General features: G+C 37.8%; 1 protein-coding gene across 1 annotated transcript; it reads left to right on the forward strand.

The window, feature by feature from the left end:
- Positions 1-227: 227 nt before the first annotated feature.
- On the forward strand, positions 228-10,522 carry GPX7 (glutathione peroxidase 7; the record flags this gene model as incomplete). Its single annotated transcript, XM_082003218.1, has 3 exons — positions 228-457; positions 8,205-8,466; positions 10,359-10,522. The coding sequence occupies exons 1-3, from the start codon at positions 251-253 to the stop codon at positions 10,520-10,522; spliced, it is 633 nt and encodes a 210-aa protein (XP_081859344.1). The 5' UTR covers positions 228-250.
- Between the last annotated feature and the right edge of the window lie 7,410 nt (positions 10,523-17,932).

Consider the following 17,932-nt stretch of genomic DNA (forward strand, 5'->3'; position numbering starts at 1 on the left):
TATTCTTGAGCCAGCTAGCACTTTCATTCATGTTGTGCCCATAAATGGCCTTAATACTGCCATCATGAAATACTCCATTTTAGAGTAGTTGAATCCTCCATAAACACATCTTCCCGAAGTCTGGTATGGACACAGCTTCTAACCCTCTGCAGAAAGGCAGACTGTTGCAAAAGCTGCGTTTGCAGCAGTCCTTCCTTTGCGGCAGCCCTTTCCGAGCGTGACAGGCGTCCCTGCAGCACGGCCGCGCAGCATGCTAGATCCTGAGGGCAGTGTGGAGCACAAGCCTTCCTCTTCCTTCCCCAAAGTTTTCCTCATCCCTCTAGCCATGCTCCTCGCGATCGCAGCACTCCTGCTCTTAGCGTTTTCCGCTACGCAGCAGAAAGAGCCTGATTTTTACACTTTCAAAGTTGTAAATATCAGGGGCAAACTAGTCTCTCTGGAGAAATACAGGGGCTCGGTAAGTCTGCACGGAGATGGGCTGCTCTCGCCCTGACTTACTAACCAGCCAGTCCTTGCACGTCTGCGAAAACCGAGCGGGGGTGGAGAGGTTGCACATTAACTTGGTGCCCGCATGCGGATAGATCTGTGTTTACGACTCCTCTTGAACTGATCCCGAGCCTTGCCTGCATGCTTCCTTTGATACCGCTCCGTAGGTCTCTGCACTCGCGAAATAAAACATTTGCAGTCTAACCCTGTGTGTGTCCCCGCGTCTCCCCCTCGTGCAGGCTGCTGCCTGTAGACGTGGCAGGCAGGGAATGCCTGCCTGCCTGCCTTTCATTCATCAGGATGAATGGCACCGGGTTGTGGCTATTCAATTTGAAGCTCAGGAAGTTTGTACGTTTGTGTAACTTACTTTTAGAGCTTATTTCTGCCTTTTAACTGCATGACTTCAGAGTAAATTATTTTTGCCTAAATCTCATTCCATTTTAATGTTCTGCATTAAAAAAAAGATGAGATTTAATCAGCAACTAATGGAGTTCCAGATTTCACCATAATTTGTAAAAAAGAAAGGGACATGATAAAGTAGTTATTCTAAAATCGGTGTATATTGAAATTGTGTCGACACCATGCTACTCCCTTGTCACTTTTTAATGTGACAGAGCAATATAGAGAAGGGCATGTAGATATACATACACTTTTATGATGTCTTTTAAAATTCATTTACGTATTATATTAAGGAGTTCTAGGCAGAGCTTTCCTTCCCATTTTAAGAACAAATTCCTTGAACGTAACCTGATTTTTTGTATTTTTTTTAGTGGTTTGAGCATCTAGGAAAGATGGTCAATACCTGTGGAAGAGTGAAAAGAGAAGTTAGCACACAGGGTGCATAGCTCTGTAAGCTCCCGTAGCCACAGTAACAAATTACAGAAGCTAAAATCAACATAAAGCTCACAACTGCCACCCTTAGCACTCAAGTGACACATCTTCTCTGTTACAGCCAGGCAGTCCAACAGCTTAGCTGCTGCCCAGAAAGGCAGGCACCACTTCTCACTTTCACCCTTATTCTCCAGCTTTGTGCTTCCACCTTCCTTTTCTCCCTCCTCAGGTACTTCCCAGAGGTGTCTGAGCTCACTGGTCCACAGCAGCAGGTCACTAAGATGTTGGCAGGAAGGCAGAGAAGGCCCATGGGAGGAGATGTACATTTTCCTGAGCTCAGTAGAAAGGGCTGCTGGTGGATTTGGACCAAATGGGAGGTCTGAATCTTAGATGGTCAAAGTCTTCCTCCCTGATTCGTTCACAATTCAGAGCAGAACCGGTCCAATGCACACTCATGTCTATATTGGGAAAACCATGGAACCTACTTAATATTAAGCAATATTTGCTTTTTTTTTAGGAGTTCTTTCCAAAGGCTGTGTCAATAAATCCTGTTACTGGGGCATGTTTTGTCTGCAGGTCATCTGCAAATCTGTCCGAATAAGCAAATACCACTTATAGCTTCTCTACCTCAGGGCCAAAATCCACATGGAAAGGAGTAAAGGAGGAACTCGGAGGAATTCCTTACAGCCACCCTGCAGAGAGCTGAGGGTGTTCATCCTCTCCGGATCAAGGTGCAGAGCCTGTCCCAGTGTTTAATGACCACACCAGGTTAAGGGTGTGTGTATCTGTCTCCCATGGTGCTATGATACCAGGCCATCCTCGAGGCGTGACTGGTTTCGTAAGGGAGAGCTCTAGAGCCATACCTTGGAAAAGGTAGCACCATCGGTGAATGGCACTCCTTGGTCTCTGCTAGGCCATTTGGAATATTTTATTCAAAAACAGTGATGACCAGCTTCTGTACAGAACAAAAAGATTTGCATTCAGAGACCCTATTAATGTTCAGGCTAGCTGCTGTTTGATAATGTATGTCCACAATTTTAAAGAAAATTACAGCAATAAAACATAGCCCTTTCTGTCCTTATGTTGTCAGAACTCAATATCAAGGTAGACAAAGGTGAATTAAAACTCCCTTTTATGTCTTAAAATAAACCTGCTTAAATCTGCAGTTAGATAAGTAATGCTAAGATGTAGGTTTATCATAATATTTGAAAGATATTAAAAGAAAGCACAATTTATAAGTACTACATTTGTGCTGCTCATATTTTAAAGAAAGTGAGTCACCAGTTAGTCTCTGGAACAATAGTCTGCTAATTGCTAAACCAGCTTTTAACAGCATTAAGCTTTCTGGCAGATGTAGAGAAAACATTTTCTTCAATTCAGTCAGTCACTCAACTAATTTAGTTAAATAACTACTTCATTTGTAGTCAAGAAACTAACTGGGAATTGAAAAAATTCAAAAGCTTCCAGAGTACATTAAAAAAATCTGCTAATTCTAAAACCACAAGAGCCATGCTAAGCAGAAACAATCAGTGCAATTCATGAGTTGCAGAATCTTTCTTCAATAACTCATTATTAGTTTGAATTGTATATTCAGATAATTGAGATAATTTTTCTTAGTAAGAAAAAAGTAAGACTGATTGACATTATTTCATTTTCCATTCAAGTGCATCTTAACACAAATCACAAGTACCCTCCATTATAAATAAGAAATGTACTGACAATTCTGAAATAACAAAACCAAAAAAAATTAAGGAACTTTTTTTTTCCTAAAATAAATGTGCACAGACATAACCTGTCCTCCACTTTAGTAAAAATATCACAAGTATGTGAGGGAGTACTCCCTTTTTATGGGGGCACAAGAAATTATATTGCCAGAATGCTAAAAATTTGGCATACGTGCTGCAAAATCAGGTGTGATATTACATCTACCTGAAAGTAGAGAAAAGGAGGACTATTATGACTGAAAAAGAGAGTAGCAGAAGTGAAATAGATCAATAAACTGTCTGGTTTACTGTGTTGCGCAAGAAGGCTATCCTGTGCTTTTTCCAGGCTACCATACTGGTGTTGACCCATCTGCATTAAAAATGAAGAGCAGTGATGTGTGGTTGGAAAAGAACCAACAAGACTCAAATAAGATTAGTTTTCTCTCTAATCTATCTACCTGCCTAATTCAATAAAGCTTATATTTTATTTTATGATCTCTTATCAGATATTCTGTAAGAGGCAGTATTCTTACCAAAAATAGTATCCATTTGGGAGTCAGAACTCCCAAGCATCAACTGTTCCCTGCTGTGTTCATACCTATCTAGATATATTAGTATCTACCTACCTGCCTGCCTACCTACCTACCACACGACTAAGTAAAGTGTGCTGATGTGTAATTAAGCAGTGTTAGTGCAATGCTTTGGAAACCTTGAACCAAAGGTGCTGTAGTAATGTAAAAGCATTAGGCTCTATAACAATGTAAAGTATTATTTTACTATTGAGAGTAATGCTAAGCACTTTGCATCACAGCTCTCGGCAATCCGAGGATGTAGTATTACTGAATGTGTAAAAATACAGGGTATAGCTGCTTAATTTCCATACAAAGTATTGCTATTTTTTTCCATGAGGCTCTGTGAGTCGGTGTAATCTGACACTTGTGGCTGGTTCTTCCATCAGTCAGGTGGAGCCAGTTAAGAATCTCCAGGTCTAAAAACCTAAGCATCCACTGTCTCTGCTAAGAGATCCACCAAGGGTTACTTGAAGCTGATAACAGATTCATAAATGTCTCCAGAGATCTTTTCCTCAAGGAGGTACACTGGTGTAAACATTAAGTAAACCAATAAATATTTTTGTAATGTTAAATAAATGAGTTCATTACTAGAATGCATGGGTTTTCTAAGCAAAGGGAGGGAAAGGATAGTATTAAGAGGTGAGACAACACCTAATACAATTCAATTACATAATTAAATAATTAAATAATTTTTGTAAAGTCCAGAATTAATTGTTTGCACTGCACACTAGGTGGTGTACTCGACTTGCACTCTCAGAGCCAAAAGTCAGTTAAGAGGCACACTGAACTTAGTTGAAATCATTAATAGTTGTAAGAAGTCAAAGTATAGCCTCTTCATGAGAACAGAAAGAGTGACTGTTATTCATGAAAAATAAAATATAGACAAAAAAAAAAAATCACCACATTTAATCACTTCTGGTACCAGACACTTGAAAGATAACTTGGTGAAGATTTAAACAATCATTTTAAACATTCCTTATGAAATACTAATAAAATGTGAAAGGTTTTTATTATAGATGTTATACTGTTAGGGAGTTTGCAGTATTAAATTATGAAGTTCAGTAATAGAAGGCATTTTTCTAAGGAAAAAAGAGAAGCAGAATGTGTCTGCCATTCTAGGAAATGCTGCATGTAGTTTCCTTCTATTTTGTAGGAGAACATTTGGAAGTTTGCACCATTTGCAGGGTGAGCTCTTGTGCCTTTCACTGCCTGAGTAAATACTGAGTAATCACTGGTTTTAAACAGCTGTAAATTAAAATTGTTTCTTTTTGAGTGAATTCTTTCAAGCCCTCCTAACTTTAAAATCAAGTAAAAGTTATAAAAGCTTGGTTTTTTCCATTGGCAAGTCATCTTTCATATCTGCTGTAATATGAACATAATACCTACACAACCTTATTTCCCCCAAACCTCCAACAATAAATTCTTACATCACCATTGTATTTGGGATAAAGTACCAATAGATATGAATACAGTAAGGTATATGAATACTTCTGTGTCATGAGAATGCTGAGTCTTAAGCTATATTTAAAAAACCCTCTAGAATTTTATATGAAAGAACATGTGACTTCAACTCTCAGTGTTACAATTTATCTTTACTTCAATCATACTAAACTACAATTTTCACTATGCATGGTAAATACAGATTATCTAAAAAGAACAGAACTGCCAATAGTTATCTTTTACATCCAATATATAAGTTCTATTTGAAATGCTGACAGTCTCCAACAGGAATGCATCATAAATTTATTACTTCTTCCCCGAAAAAAAAAAAGAATCATACAACATATCTTCGGATGTTTTAGGAGACTGAATTTAAAATTTCACGTAGAGCTTGTAAATGTAATCTGAATGAATGTGATGCTTTGGAAGTTAGCTAGATGGCTCTAGATCATATTTCATATGCAAGTGTACAGGGATTGCTTAGATTATATTCTGTTGACGCACTACACTGCAAAGAAGATTACATCAACTTCTGCTTTATAAGATTACCTGTCTTCCAGGGAAAACATTGCCGCTCTGAAACCACTTTAAATATAGCCATATACCTATAGGAGGTATAAAATATACGAAGTAAGTGTAATGTTTAACATAAGAAATTATAAACACCAACATCCCCTTAGCTTTTTCTTTATTTATTCCTACCCTTTCTAGGGATTTCAACTTATCATCCCATACCTTACCCAGATTGTGGGCTTTTATATGCCAGTTTGTTTTCTGGCCTTAAAAACTCTACGCAGATGCAGTCATTTATTTTTCATATAATTTATTGGATGCATGATATTCATATTTCCTATATACTTTTATATTTTGTATAAAAACATACACATAGGAATATGGAGCAAAAGCAGCATTAGAATCCAAAGTTTAAATTGAGCACAGCCAGTGGCCACAGACACAAAAATATGAGACTTGGAGTCAAGATCCTTTACTTCCTTTTCTTTCCCTGCAGCTACTTGCTGTGTAATTTGATGAGTTAATGTGTCCAAGCTTCAGGCTTTCCTCTTGCAGCACTGAGCCCTTCAACACTGCTGTCTCACAGTGACAATAATGAAGCCAACATGCCATTTTCTCTGAAACTTCCAAACTCTTTGTCCTGGTTTCAGCTGGGATAGAGTTAATTTTCTTCCTAATAGCTGGTATAGTGCTGTGTTTTGCATTCAGTATGAGAATAATGTTGATAACCCACTGATGTTTTCAGTTGTTCCTCAGTAGTTGAAGTGCTTATACTAAGTCAAGGACTTTTCATCTTCCCATGCTCTGCCATTGGGGAGGTGCACGAGAAGCTGGGAGGGGGCACAGCCAGGACAGCTGACCCAGGCTGGCCAAAGGGATATTCCCTACCAGATAACGTCAAGCTAAGTATATAAAACTGGAGCTGGCTGCGGGGGTGGGAATTGCTGCTTGGGGGTGGGCTATCAGTCACTGGGTGGTGAGCAATTGTTGCATTGTGCGTCACTGGTTTTTGTATATTCCTATATCAGTATTATTATTTCCTCTTTCTTTGCTGTCCTATTAAACTGTTTTTATCTCAACCCATGAGGGGTTTTTTTGCTTCTGTCCCCCATCCCACCTGGGGAGGGGGGAGTGAACGAGTGGCTGTGTGGTGCTTAGTTGCTGGCTAGTCTGAAACCATGACACCCTTGTAGAAAGATCCAGTGTGAGTAGCTACTGTTGTTGTAGTAGCACTGGGGAATGTGTTGGCTACTTTGACTAAAGTAAAACTTTTTTTGCAATTTGAGAATGAAGGGCCAGCTTCTGGGCTGATGTATAATCTGTAGAAACCCACAGATTCAGTACAAACCAGGCAGAATTTTGGTTCCCAAATCATAATGATTTTTCTGCACTATACCTGATTTTAATCTAGGTGGGTAGAAACATTTTTAGTAATATAATATTTATATTGCCTTATGACTCCTACAAATTGGTCTGAAAAAAAGGAATATCATGTAGCTATACGTAAAAGAAACATCACTATAAAGTGCATAATACTATTTTTATTAATAAAATCATATTTTATCAAAAAGATCTATGACATTCAGCTTTAATCCACTCTCAAGAAAATATTAGAATGGCCTCAATTTATGTAGAATGAGTTGCAACTCACACTTACAAGATCTGTAAGAATAATAAAAACTATAAGTTTAAAAATAAATTCCAGAAGTTATTTAAGGATAAAATATCTCAAAAACCAATAGAAAACTCTTCATGGCCTTGAGAAACTGTAATATGTGTCAGCTCAGCGTTAGGTCATTTAATTTCTCCAACAAATTCTTGGTAGAATCTGTTCCACCATGTATTCTCCTTACACATGCCTCTGTTTTCCTGTACTATTCATCTGTGTTTACCATTTTGCTCTTTGCTGGATCTGCGCAGGCAGATACGTGCCTGGCGGCAATGTCCGAATGACACAATGCACAGATTGGCAAAGATGATCAGCTACAGGAATAACTCTCTCAAGGACAGCGGGCAGAGTCTTCACTTCTAGGAACCACTAATTGAGGCAGTAAACCTTTATGCAAAATCTGTTGTAATTCTGTCACAACTAAGTAGTCTTACTCTAGACATGGTGGGAAATTTTACAGTCCATACTGCATAGACCAACCCAAAAGCCTGTAATTGCTTCTGTTAACTTCCAGATCAAGACATCTACACTACCAATGATAAATGAATTAGCAAGTTCTGTGTGAGGACTAAATTCTGTACAAGGAAAGATGCTGCAGACAGATGATTCACTACAGATAAACGAACTACCAAAAATACACCAGTTTGCAAGTTTCTTTCATGCAACTTGGTATACCTTAGCTGGATGGTCATTTCCTAAATATGCTTACAAACTATCCAAAAGGCAGAATGGAGGAACATAGATCCTGTGCAAATTGAGAATTATGATTGCTTAGCAGTTTATTGATAATCTTCATGGTTGCAAAATGGGAATACATAAGAGAAATATTAAATCTTCCTATAGTGAACAGAACTCGATGTAGTTTCAAATATTAAGTGTTCAGTCACAGTTCTGTAGACATTCTTATTTTTTGAAAATAATCTGCATCCCAGCCTACCTGTTGGAAAATTGACATGTGCAGCACATTTTTTAATCTGTCTTTTTCTTCAGGTGTCATTAGTTGTCAACGTTGCGAGCGAGTGTGGGTATACAGATAGCCACTACAAGGCTTTACAACAGTTACAGAGAGACCTCGGCCCATATCATTTCAATGTGCTGGCATTCCCATGCAATCAGTTTGGGCAGCAAGAACCAGATACTAACAAGGAAATCGAAAGTTTTGCGCGCAAGACTTATGGTGCCTCCTTCCCTATGTTCAGCAAAATTGCAGTCAGTGGAGCCGGTGCAATTCCTGCCTTCAAGTACTTAATTGGTGAGTAAACTGGAACATTGGAGGGTTGTTTCCCCAGTGTAGAATTCCTCTGACACAAAATACTATCCAACAGAAAAAAGATATCTATGACTGTGTTCAAAGAATCATAGCTCAGAATTGTCAGGCTCAAAGAGGTCAGAAGTCATGTATAGTCCATCCTCCTGCACAAGGCAGGATTTCTCTCTCTGTCGCCCCTGACAGCTTTATCTAAACTTCTAAAAAAGACCTCCAGGGATGAAGACACTACAATAACAAATGACCTGTAAAAGCTAGTCTAATAAACCTCTACATGGAATACAGGTCTTGAAATATTCTCCTGTATGCATACACCACCTTGCTTTTTGCACTTTGCAGTCTTGTGCGTGCTTCTGCTGTGACACGATTGCTGCAGGTGGGATTTATAAGACTGATCTCAAGAGCTGTAGGGTAAGTGGAAGCAAAGCACCCATAGTTTACTTCAGCAGTCAAAAAGTGAAACCAGGCACTAAGAAATGTCTGTGAATACTCCCTCATTCCTTGCCAAGCATTGGAATAGCCATACTGCACAGTTCCTCCAGTTCTAACGTGCATTATAGCTAGCACCGAGACCTGAAGAAGTTTTGCTGGTCCTTAGCACACAAGCTGATAAAATACACTGTAAAGAGGGTATTCTCTATCAGGGCACTACTTTCTCTATCAAGGCACTACTTTTCATGCACTGAACAAATGCTCTAAATACCATTTAAATGCCAAACTAATATGTCAGTCTTTATCCAATGCAAAGAAAATGTCTTCCAGCAATGATATATTATAAAGCCCAATATGACATGGTATAACCTGAGCTGCACAAGGACTGTATTGCTGCTGCTTCTCACCAGCACCACAGTGTTCTCCCACATACCACTGAATTTAAAGGAGTGTTGGTAGTAGTATTTTTGGCTACCCCAAGCACACCTCCTTCCAGGTATCTGTAATGGATCTTTCTGCTAGCCAAACTTCCCTTTAATCCTCTTCACATTATTCCATTTCTGTTTGGCCCAGTGGGGTTGTTACTGTAGACATGTCACAGGAAACTTGCAAAACTTCAGTTTCCCTGTTGGTCCACATGCGAAGGGAGGCTGATGGAGGCAGTGTATTTATGCAGCATAACAACACGATAGCCAACAGTGTAGGTCTGGCTGTGTCTTGATGATACTTTGAAATATCTTCTAATTCCTTATGAGATTTTGCCCAATGTATAATCAATGGAAAAAGATGCTAATTTGTCTATAGCATCTGTACTTGTGCTATTAGTGGGACGAGGCTCCTGGTCTGACTGAAAATCCTGAAAATTTTGTTAGTCATGCAGCAGAATAGTAAAGGATAAGAATGAAACTCATGTGAAATGAGTATGTGGTCATGGAGGGAAAAACTGTAGTAGATGAGGATTAGGAGGAAACCTCCTGGAAAAATTTACTTTATTTCTTTGTGTAGCATTTCTTGAAACATTCTCCTGAGGCACATGGTACTGGGTGCTTTTGGAGGAAAAATTCTGTGTGAGCAAGGAAATAATCAGTACTGGTACAGCTATATTGTTATGCCAAACTGCATTTTCCTATCAACATTCAACGGTTTCAGATTATATGTATAGCACACACACATGCATGCACACACACACTTTAACACTGATTATACGGCTTTCTCCTGTCTGTCTGTCTCAAGCTTGACTGTTTCCATTAGTCTCCAGGGGGCTACAGCCTAGTTAAATCTCCCTGTTGGTCAGAAAATTAATCTTACTATTCCGTCTAAACTCTCTTAATTTTACATTCCTTCTTCCTCTGAGAGGGTGATCATCAAATTGACATGAACAACTGTCAGGAATTGGCTAACATGGTTTTCTTTTCTAAGTTTCCACTTTTTTCCCCCCTCTGTAGAGTCTACAGGAGAAGAACCAACCTGGAACTTCTGGAAATACCTGGTGGACCCCAATGGGAAAGTAGTAAAGGCCTGGGACTCTACTGTCTCTGTTGAAGAAATAAGACCTTATGTTACAGAACTTGTAAGGAAAATCATCCTGAAGAAGAAAGATGAATTATGACTTTCAAAAATCCCAGCATAACAATTACATCTTTACTGAGAATTAGAGCTGGAGCTTGTCTTTTCACATTCCAAAAGAGAGTATATGGGGAAGAGAAATCATGACCAGTGGAACCTGTATTCATCATCCTAAGAATGTAGAAAACAGCAAGTTATCATGGTCAAAGTAATTTAAATTTTTTCTCCAACTGAATTCAATTTGACCTTTCTGGGAAAGAAGAATTCATCAGGAATTGTTTCTTTCCCAATTCAAATTATTAATTGTTAGTGACACTATAGGAAGTCAGTTCATGTACCTGTAGGAAGAAGGCTCAGAATAATTAGAATTTCCTGACAGATCTCATTGACATCTACAATTCTGTTGTCATATTTTGATCGCAAACTGAATGAAAAAATAAAGAGTAAAAAATGCATGATTGAATTAAGGCATGTGCAAGGAAGAGGGCCAAAACAGATACCTTCAAACCAGGCAGACTTACATAAATATATGACTTTGTAGTTACCAAGGCCAAATATATTTAATTTCATCTGCCTAGAAAGTCAGTTAAGAAGGGCATGGGGAAAAGACATCTATAAAACTTAAATGAAAGAAATGTGAAGACAAAGTCTCTGTAAAAATTCTCCAAAAGCTATGAGAAGAATTTCTGCATTTTTTCAACCAGTAAAGATTATCAGATACTTAAATAGCCATTTAAACATCTGTAGGACCAGGCCCTATATGAAATGGCTAATTGTTTCTTCTATTAGCATTTTGCCTTAGAAAAATTACTCTTGCCTGATACAACTGATGTTAAATTTATTTTTCAATTTATAACACCATTTGATTTTACTGCATGTACAGACAAACATTAGAGAATCAACATTTTCCCATGGAAATAATTTTTCAAATATTTAATTGTTACATAATGTTACAAATGTTTAATGACACCTTTTTCAAATGTAGCACTCGGGCATCTGCTCAGACTTCAGACTGCAGAACTTCTTAGCTCATACTAAAATAATAACACTAACAATTACAGCCTCATTGTTCTTTGACAGAAACCCTTTGAAAATCTTGTCAGCAAGAACTCTTTTTACCTCAACAAAAACACAATGTACATGTCCCCTGCTCTTAACCCCGAGATGCTTTAAGAAGAATCTAGTCTTGTTCAATTGCAGTATTATTGAAGAGTGAAAGCTTTTCTGTGCTTCGTAATGCCTTTAAAAGCAGCACAAACAATATTTGTCCATATAGTTGTCAGCACCCAAGTGTGCAAATAAGCCTTAATTGATCTGACCACGCTAAGTACTTTCTCCAACTCATCACTGCCATTATAGCTCATTATAGCTCTTCAGTATCCAAACAGGCTCTAGTTGAAATCAATGGCATGCACCGGCTTGCAGAACAAGAGGGGAAGGAAGAGTACTGAAGAACTATCGGAAATAAAAGGGTTGATCCTAGAGTACATTATAGTTCCCATGCTTGAACAGCTGCTGTCTCCTGAAATCTTGGAATCATTCTATGGAGTGGTCTAAGGAAGTAAGAGCTAGAGGTACTTTTGGATTTGCAGAAAGACCCTGAAGGGCAGAGATTGTACTGCACAAAACAAACAGAATTTGCCTGAAAGAAGCTGAGCGCAAGGTTTTTTAGTTTTTAGTAAAAAAAAAAGGGGGGAGGTGGAAGAGAGAATAAAAGGAAGAAGTAACAGAAGTACAAAAGCAAAAAGAGAGATACAGTAAGAAGGCAGAAATGAGAAGCAAATTAAAAGACAGTCTGCAACCAAAGAATCCTTGGGACAAATGGAGCATGGAAATGTTCAGGTCATATTGATACTAATGAGTATGTTCCAAGCTGTATCAGCTACTTCTCACTTGGGGTGTAACTTAAGAGTGCAGGAAATCGGTGCTCCTGGAAGTGAATATGTCTGTATTTGCCTCTTCTGATAGTGAGAAAAATGAACTCTGCAGTCTGTTCAGCCATTGAGTCTATTCTTACATGAATCACTCTAAGACAATGGTTACTGAGGATATCACAAAGAAAGGAGAATCAGGCCCAGCTGATATTGTGCTGGGACAGACTCCAACTACTAGAAAAGGAGGTCTTTTACTACTCTATAGACTGTTTCTCTTTTATCTGTCTGTTGATACTAATGCAGTGCCCTAATATGCTGTTAGCAAGTGCTGCAAGGCTTAATACTTTCTCCTTAGAAAGTATGTTTCTATTTTATAACTGAAGCCTGGATGAGCCCAGATCATGCTTTGAAAGACATTTTAAGCCCTCTCTATTTCAATTTTGGGTGTCCAACTTCAAACAGAACTCTGAATTTACATAGATATGATCTTGCATTCTCTATTAGACAAATTCTAGAAGTCCAAAAAGATATAATGGCAATGACCAGTTGGAAAGGACTCATACTATATGGACAAATATTGTTTGTGCTGCTTTTAAAGGCATTACGAAGCACAAAAAAGCTTTCACTTGTCAATAATACTGCAATTGGACAAGACTAGATTCTTCTTAAAGCACCTCGGGGTTAAGAGCAGGGGACCTGTACATTGTGTTTTTGTTGAGGTAAAAAGAGTTCTTGCTGACAAGATTTTCAAAGGGTCTTTGTCAAAGAACAATGAGGCTGTAATTGTTAGTGTTATTATTTTAGTATGAGCTAAGAAGGTCTGAAGTCTGAGCAGATGCCTGGGTGCTACGAATAACTTAATACTGATGATGGTTAGAGTTGGTGTTCTTACCCGTTTGGCAATTTAAAGGGAACCAAGGTAAGTATTACATATGCAAGCTTTGAAACAACAACAAATTTCAACAGGCACATGACTTTAAGCACATAACTACTCTCTCTGAAGTTAACAGAAATGTTTTCATGATTAAATTAAGCATGTGGCATATATTCCATCCTTTGTTGCATTGGAATCAGTTTGTAGAACAAATGCTTTGGTCTTTTAATCAAAGTTACACAGTAAAAGTAAATATTCTCAGCTGTAGATTAATTCATATCTAGTCATCCTATAAGTATTTCATGACTTCCTGCTCAGAAAAATTGCAAGGCAAATTGCACTGGGTTGAATTTGTCTGTTGAGACTGTATAGAGGACATGCAGAGATCAAAAATTACTTTCTTGGCTCCTGAGTTCCAACACTGTTTTAATATGCCAGAGATCTTCCCTTACAGCAAGTCCCAAAAACTGTAGAACAGCTCTGAATATATAGCATGAGACTATTTTCTTTGCAGCTCGTCTGCTTTGTAGAGAAAATATTAGTGTGCATTTATAGATGGGCACATTTATGCATGGAGACTGATTATCTTGATCATCTAAGACTTGATCTTTTACAGTTTGCAACTTTGAAGGTGTAAACTCTTGGCATGTTGACTTAAACACTAAACTAAGCACCTAGACACAAGATTGTATGAAGTTATGTGCCCCCTGTGGCATGCAAGAGGGAAAAGAAATAATTTTAAAGCCTAACTGTAAGTTCAAAATTAGACAGAACACTTTAATCTTTCAAAATTTTGTCTTATAAAGGATGTAAAATCAGACCTACGTATATCCAAAGCTCTGTTTTGAAATGGAATATGCTACATTGAAATAGAGCAATTGAATGGAACAATAGAGGGGGATTAACCCCCTTTTTTTGGCATTGTAAGGAGAACAAAACCAAATAGCCACCTCTGGTATTTTACTTACATGCTAGGCACTTTTCACTCAAGTTTCTATTGTGATTCTGCTCTGAAACCTCAGTAGCAAACTAGACACAATTTCCCTCTACTGGATAGGACCCAGTTTATTGTTTCAAACACATCAGCATCTGGTTCAATAAATAGCTGACCACAGCCAGTACTTTCAGAAGACTGGACATCCCTTTGATTAAGCAAAACAAATTTTATGCTATCTTCAATTATTGGATCAACCAAATATGTCCTATACACATGTAAATTTATACTGCAGCTACTCGGAGAGCTAAATGAAATTTAACAAGCTTACCTCTGACTCATTCACAGAAAGCATCGGGTAAGTGGAGAAATCAGGTATTCTCTGTGACATGATTAACAGATCCTGGAGTAAAAACATCACTGACAAAACACAAAGGAGTTTACAAACCCTTTGATGGATGAGATACTGAAAGCACCAAGAGATTTGAGAACTAATTCTGAGCCATATTAAAGCTCCATAGCAGAGACATACACAGAGCAGAACAAAATAACAGCTGTACCTGAACATGACCACAGAGGTGACTCTGTGATCTAATGCTACACAGCTAACTCATCTAGCCAGCTCACAAACATAGTAATGCCCACAATATAGGATGAGAAACAACAAAACTCAGCTACATCTTTTATGCCGACACTGCAGCAGTTAGGCATAGGCAACAGGGAGGGCCTGTCTAGTGACAATGGCTGACCTTTTCCAGCTGTCTGTACACAGGAGCTGAAGTCAGGCCCAAGTAACTTTCCATTCTTAACCTAGAAAACCTGATCCAAGCTGTCAATCTACAGGGCTAAGGTATAAGGCATGCTGTTTCACCTCAAAACATTCCAAGATACCTGCTCAATAAGAAGATCTTCTAAACTAGTTCCAGAAAATGAGAACGGTTGAAGGATCATTGCGTTTTAAGTATGCAGACTTGTGTTCGGGAAGGTAAGCACAGACATGAAAGTTTGAGGTGATTCTGCTGACGTAGATTCTTTTCCCCCACTCAAACGGAAATAACAGCATCCACTGAGTCAGGGACAGATTCTTTCCTAAGCACTAATTGATGGAACAACAATAGTAAAAGGAAATAATAGTATTCTAGAACAATAGAAAAGACTAAAGTACAATTTCTTGAAGAACAAACTTCGGTAACACCTGATCTATAAATGCAGTTTGGTGGAACACTTCCACATTAGACAGAAATTACAGAAATCCTAGCTTCAGGGAGCTGTAGTTTTAGTTTCCTTGAGTGAAAGATGCAGTAAGAAAGTTATTATTGTATTATATAAAATAGTCCTGTCTTTTTTGTCCCCCTTTCCCTAAAGGCATTGCTGGTTCATCATAATTAGTGTTTCATCTGAATTATATGATAAACCATTATATTTTTATTTAGAAAGCAAGTAAATCTGACAATGATAAATAAAGAACAGCCGCCGAGGAAAATGTCCATAACCCACAGATTGCTCATCAATCCTTTAAAAAAGGGCACAATAGTCAAACTGTTCTTGTAGTCAAAGAGCTTGCTGAATTCCCAGTTTAAATTATAAATCAGCTTCTCTAACCCTTAATTAGAGTCACATCACTCATTCTTATTTGCCATTACTTCTATATTCAAAATACTAGTTATTTTAATACTGGTATTTTACTGTCTTCTGGACTAGAGATGTGTAGGGAAATTATTTCCTGTCATATAAGCATTTTACATTTGAAGTCTCCTCTTCGAAATCCAGACAGAGTGTAAATATTTTAAGTTTTCAAGCAAAAGTAACCTCCAAACTGTCAGTTTGATTAAACTGAAACAATTTGTTTGGATACAATTGATGAGAAATGTTTTAAAGTTGATATTCATCTTTTCAAACTTTAAAAATATTTAAAAAAAACATTAAAAGTTAAAAGAATTTCAAACCAAGAAATAGAATCTAAATGTCAACAGCAAAAGCTTTGATGGTTTTAAACCTTAAAAATTGATACTGTGAATTTTGTCAAAATAGATATTTTTCCACAAGTTTGGTTAAAAAAAGTGACAATTCCTAAGAACAGAATGTTCTTTTGAAAAAGTCTTGCTAGCTTCAGAGGCTGCCAATCTATTCTGCACATAGCTATACTGAAGTCAACAGGAATAAATCATTGAGTAAAATTGTAAGATCAAGTCTCTGAATTATGTGAATCGTTTAGTCTTATTGAATACTGGAATTGCAGGACACCATTTCTAGTTGTTAACTGGATGCAACAGTAAATGTGTTTGTCAAGCCCAAGGTTAAGAAACTGGGAACAAAGAGGTCATTGAAACAGTTTCCGAAAACCAAAACATTTCAAAGAACTGACTTAAAAATTAATGTAATATGAATAATCCATGCAATAAACATGTAATTGATATAATTTTAATTTTTAATAACTTAAATAGAAAAAATAACATAATTCAGATATATCTCTTTATAATCTAAGAAGTTGAGAGAACAGTAGTAGACAGCCAACTGATTAGGGATAAACCTTTCCTAAGTTTCAAGTGTGAAGTTATATGCAATGAAAAGGTATCATTGCATGTGCAGATGGGAAGTTCAGGGTAAATAATTACAATGCCAGAGGAAGATTACAGAGCAGAGGCTTTCTTTTGTTATCAATTACTAATAAAAAGCTGTATTACTGCAAGTATGGCAAGTGAAGGTATAATCATTTGTCATCTATCAGGAAATTTCTCTGCCCTGTGACTACTTAATCTAGTCTCATTTAGTTTTCTGTCAATTCTACCTGTCAATTTAAAAAACTAATTCCTTTTCTAGCCTTTCACCTCTGACCATTTCTTTTGATTCTTTTCTTGATGTCTCTTTCTGATGTAACTTATGTTGAAAGACTCACTCTACAAAGTATCACCATACCTATTTAAATGTATTCTTAAAACATGTGTTAGTAGGTCAAAACACAACAGATGAAAGGAGGAAAAGGGGTCCAATGGAAGGTGTAAGAATTTTAAGAAAATAGAAATATTTTCTCTTTCCTCTGATTTAGTACGTAATCAGTGCCGATTTTCTCCCTTTCTCTATTAACAGTAGGACAACAGAGGATAAAAGAGATGTTTAAGACATTCTGTTGGCTATGTCTTGAAGAGGGAATCCTGTCTTCACACAGGATTGAAGAGGATCATTCTAGTTTGGTTCCAGGAGTAGTAGTAATTAGATTTTGGCTTAATGGACTACTCTTACTTGGTGGAATCATTCTGACTTGGGTCTCAGAGAACACTCTGGCCATGCTTTTGTGCCATAAAACTCAGGAGATGAGCCTCACCCTCTGCCTGTGCTTCTGCTAGAAAAAACATTCCACTGATGTAGCTGAAATTCAGTTGGCCAGGATCAAGGCAAAACAATTTCTCATGAGTCTGTCCTAAGATACACTCTTCCTTAAGTTCTGTACCAGATATGTGTGGTGGTGCATTTCTTTGCTCCTCACCCCTTGCTCAATAAGCCTTGGCGCTGAGAGTTTGGCGGTTAAGGGCCCCTTGACTGTACCAAGCACTCTTGCATAGATGGGAGTAACTCACCATCCCCAGACAGCCTTGGAGCATACCTTATCTAGCCATGATTTGGGTGGATCAGTACCAGCATCACTGGGAAGTCAAGAATTCTAGCAATTACCAACAAATGGTTTGTGGCAAGGATGGAAATTTACCGATGCCTAAAGTCAATCATTTCCCAGTCCTAGAAATAGTTGTCCCAAGTGAGACCCTTTGAGCTCTC

Source organism: Phaethon aethereus (assembly GCF_964289735.1).
Source record: "Phaethon aethereus genome assembly, chromosome: 8".
In the NCBI taxonomy this organism is placed as follows: domain Eukaryota; kingdom Metazoa; phylum Chordata; class Aves; order Phaethontiformes; family Phaethontidae; genus Phaethon; species Phaethon aethereus.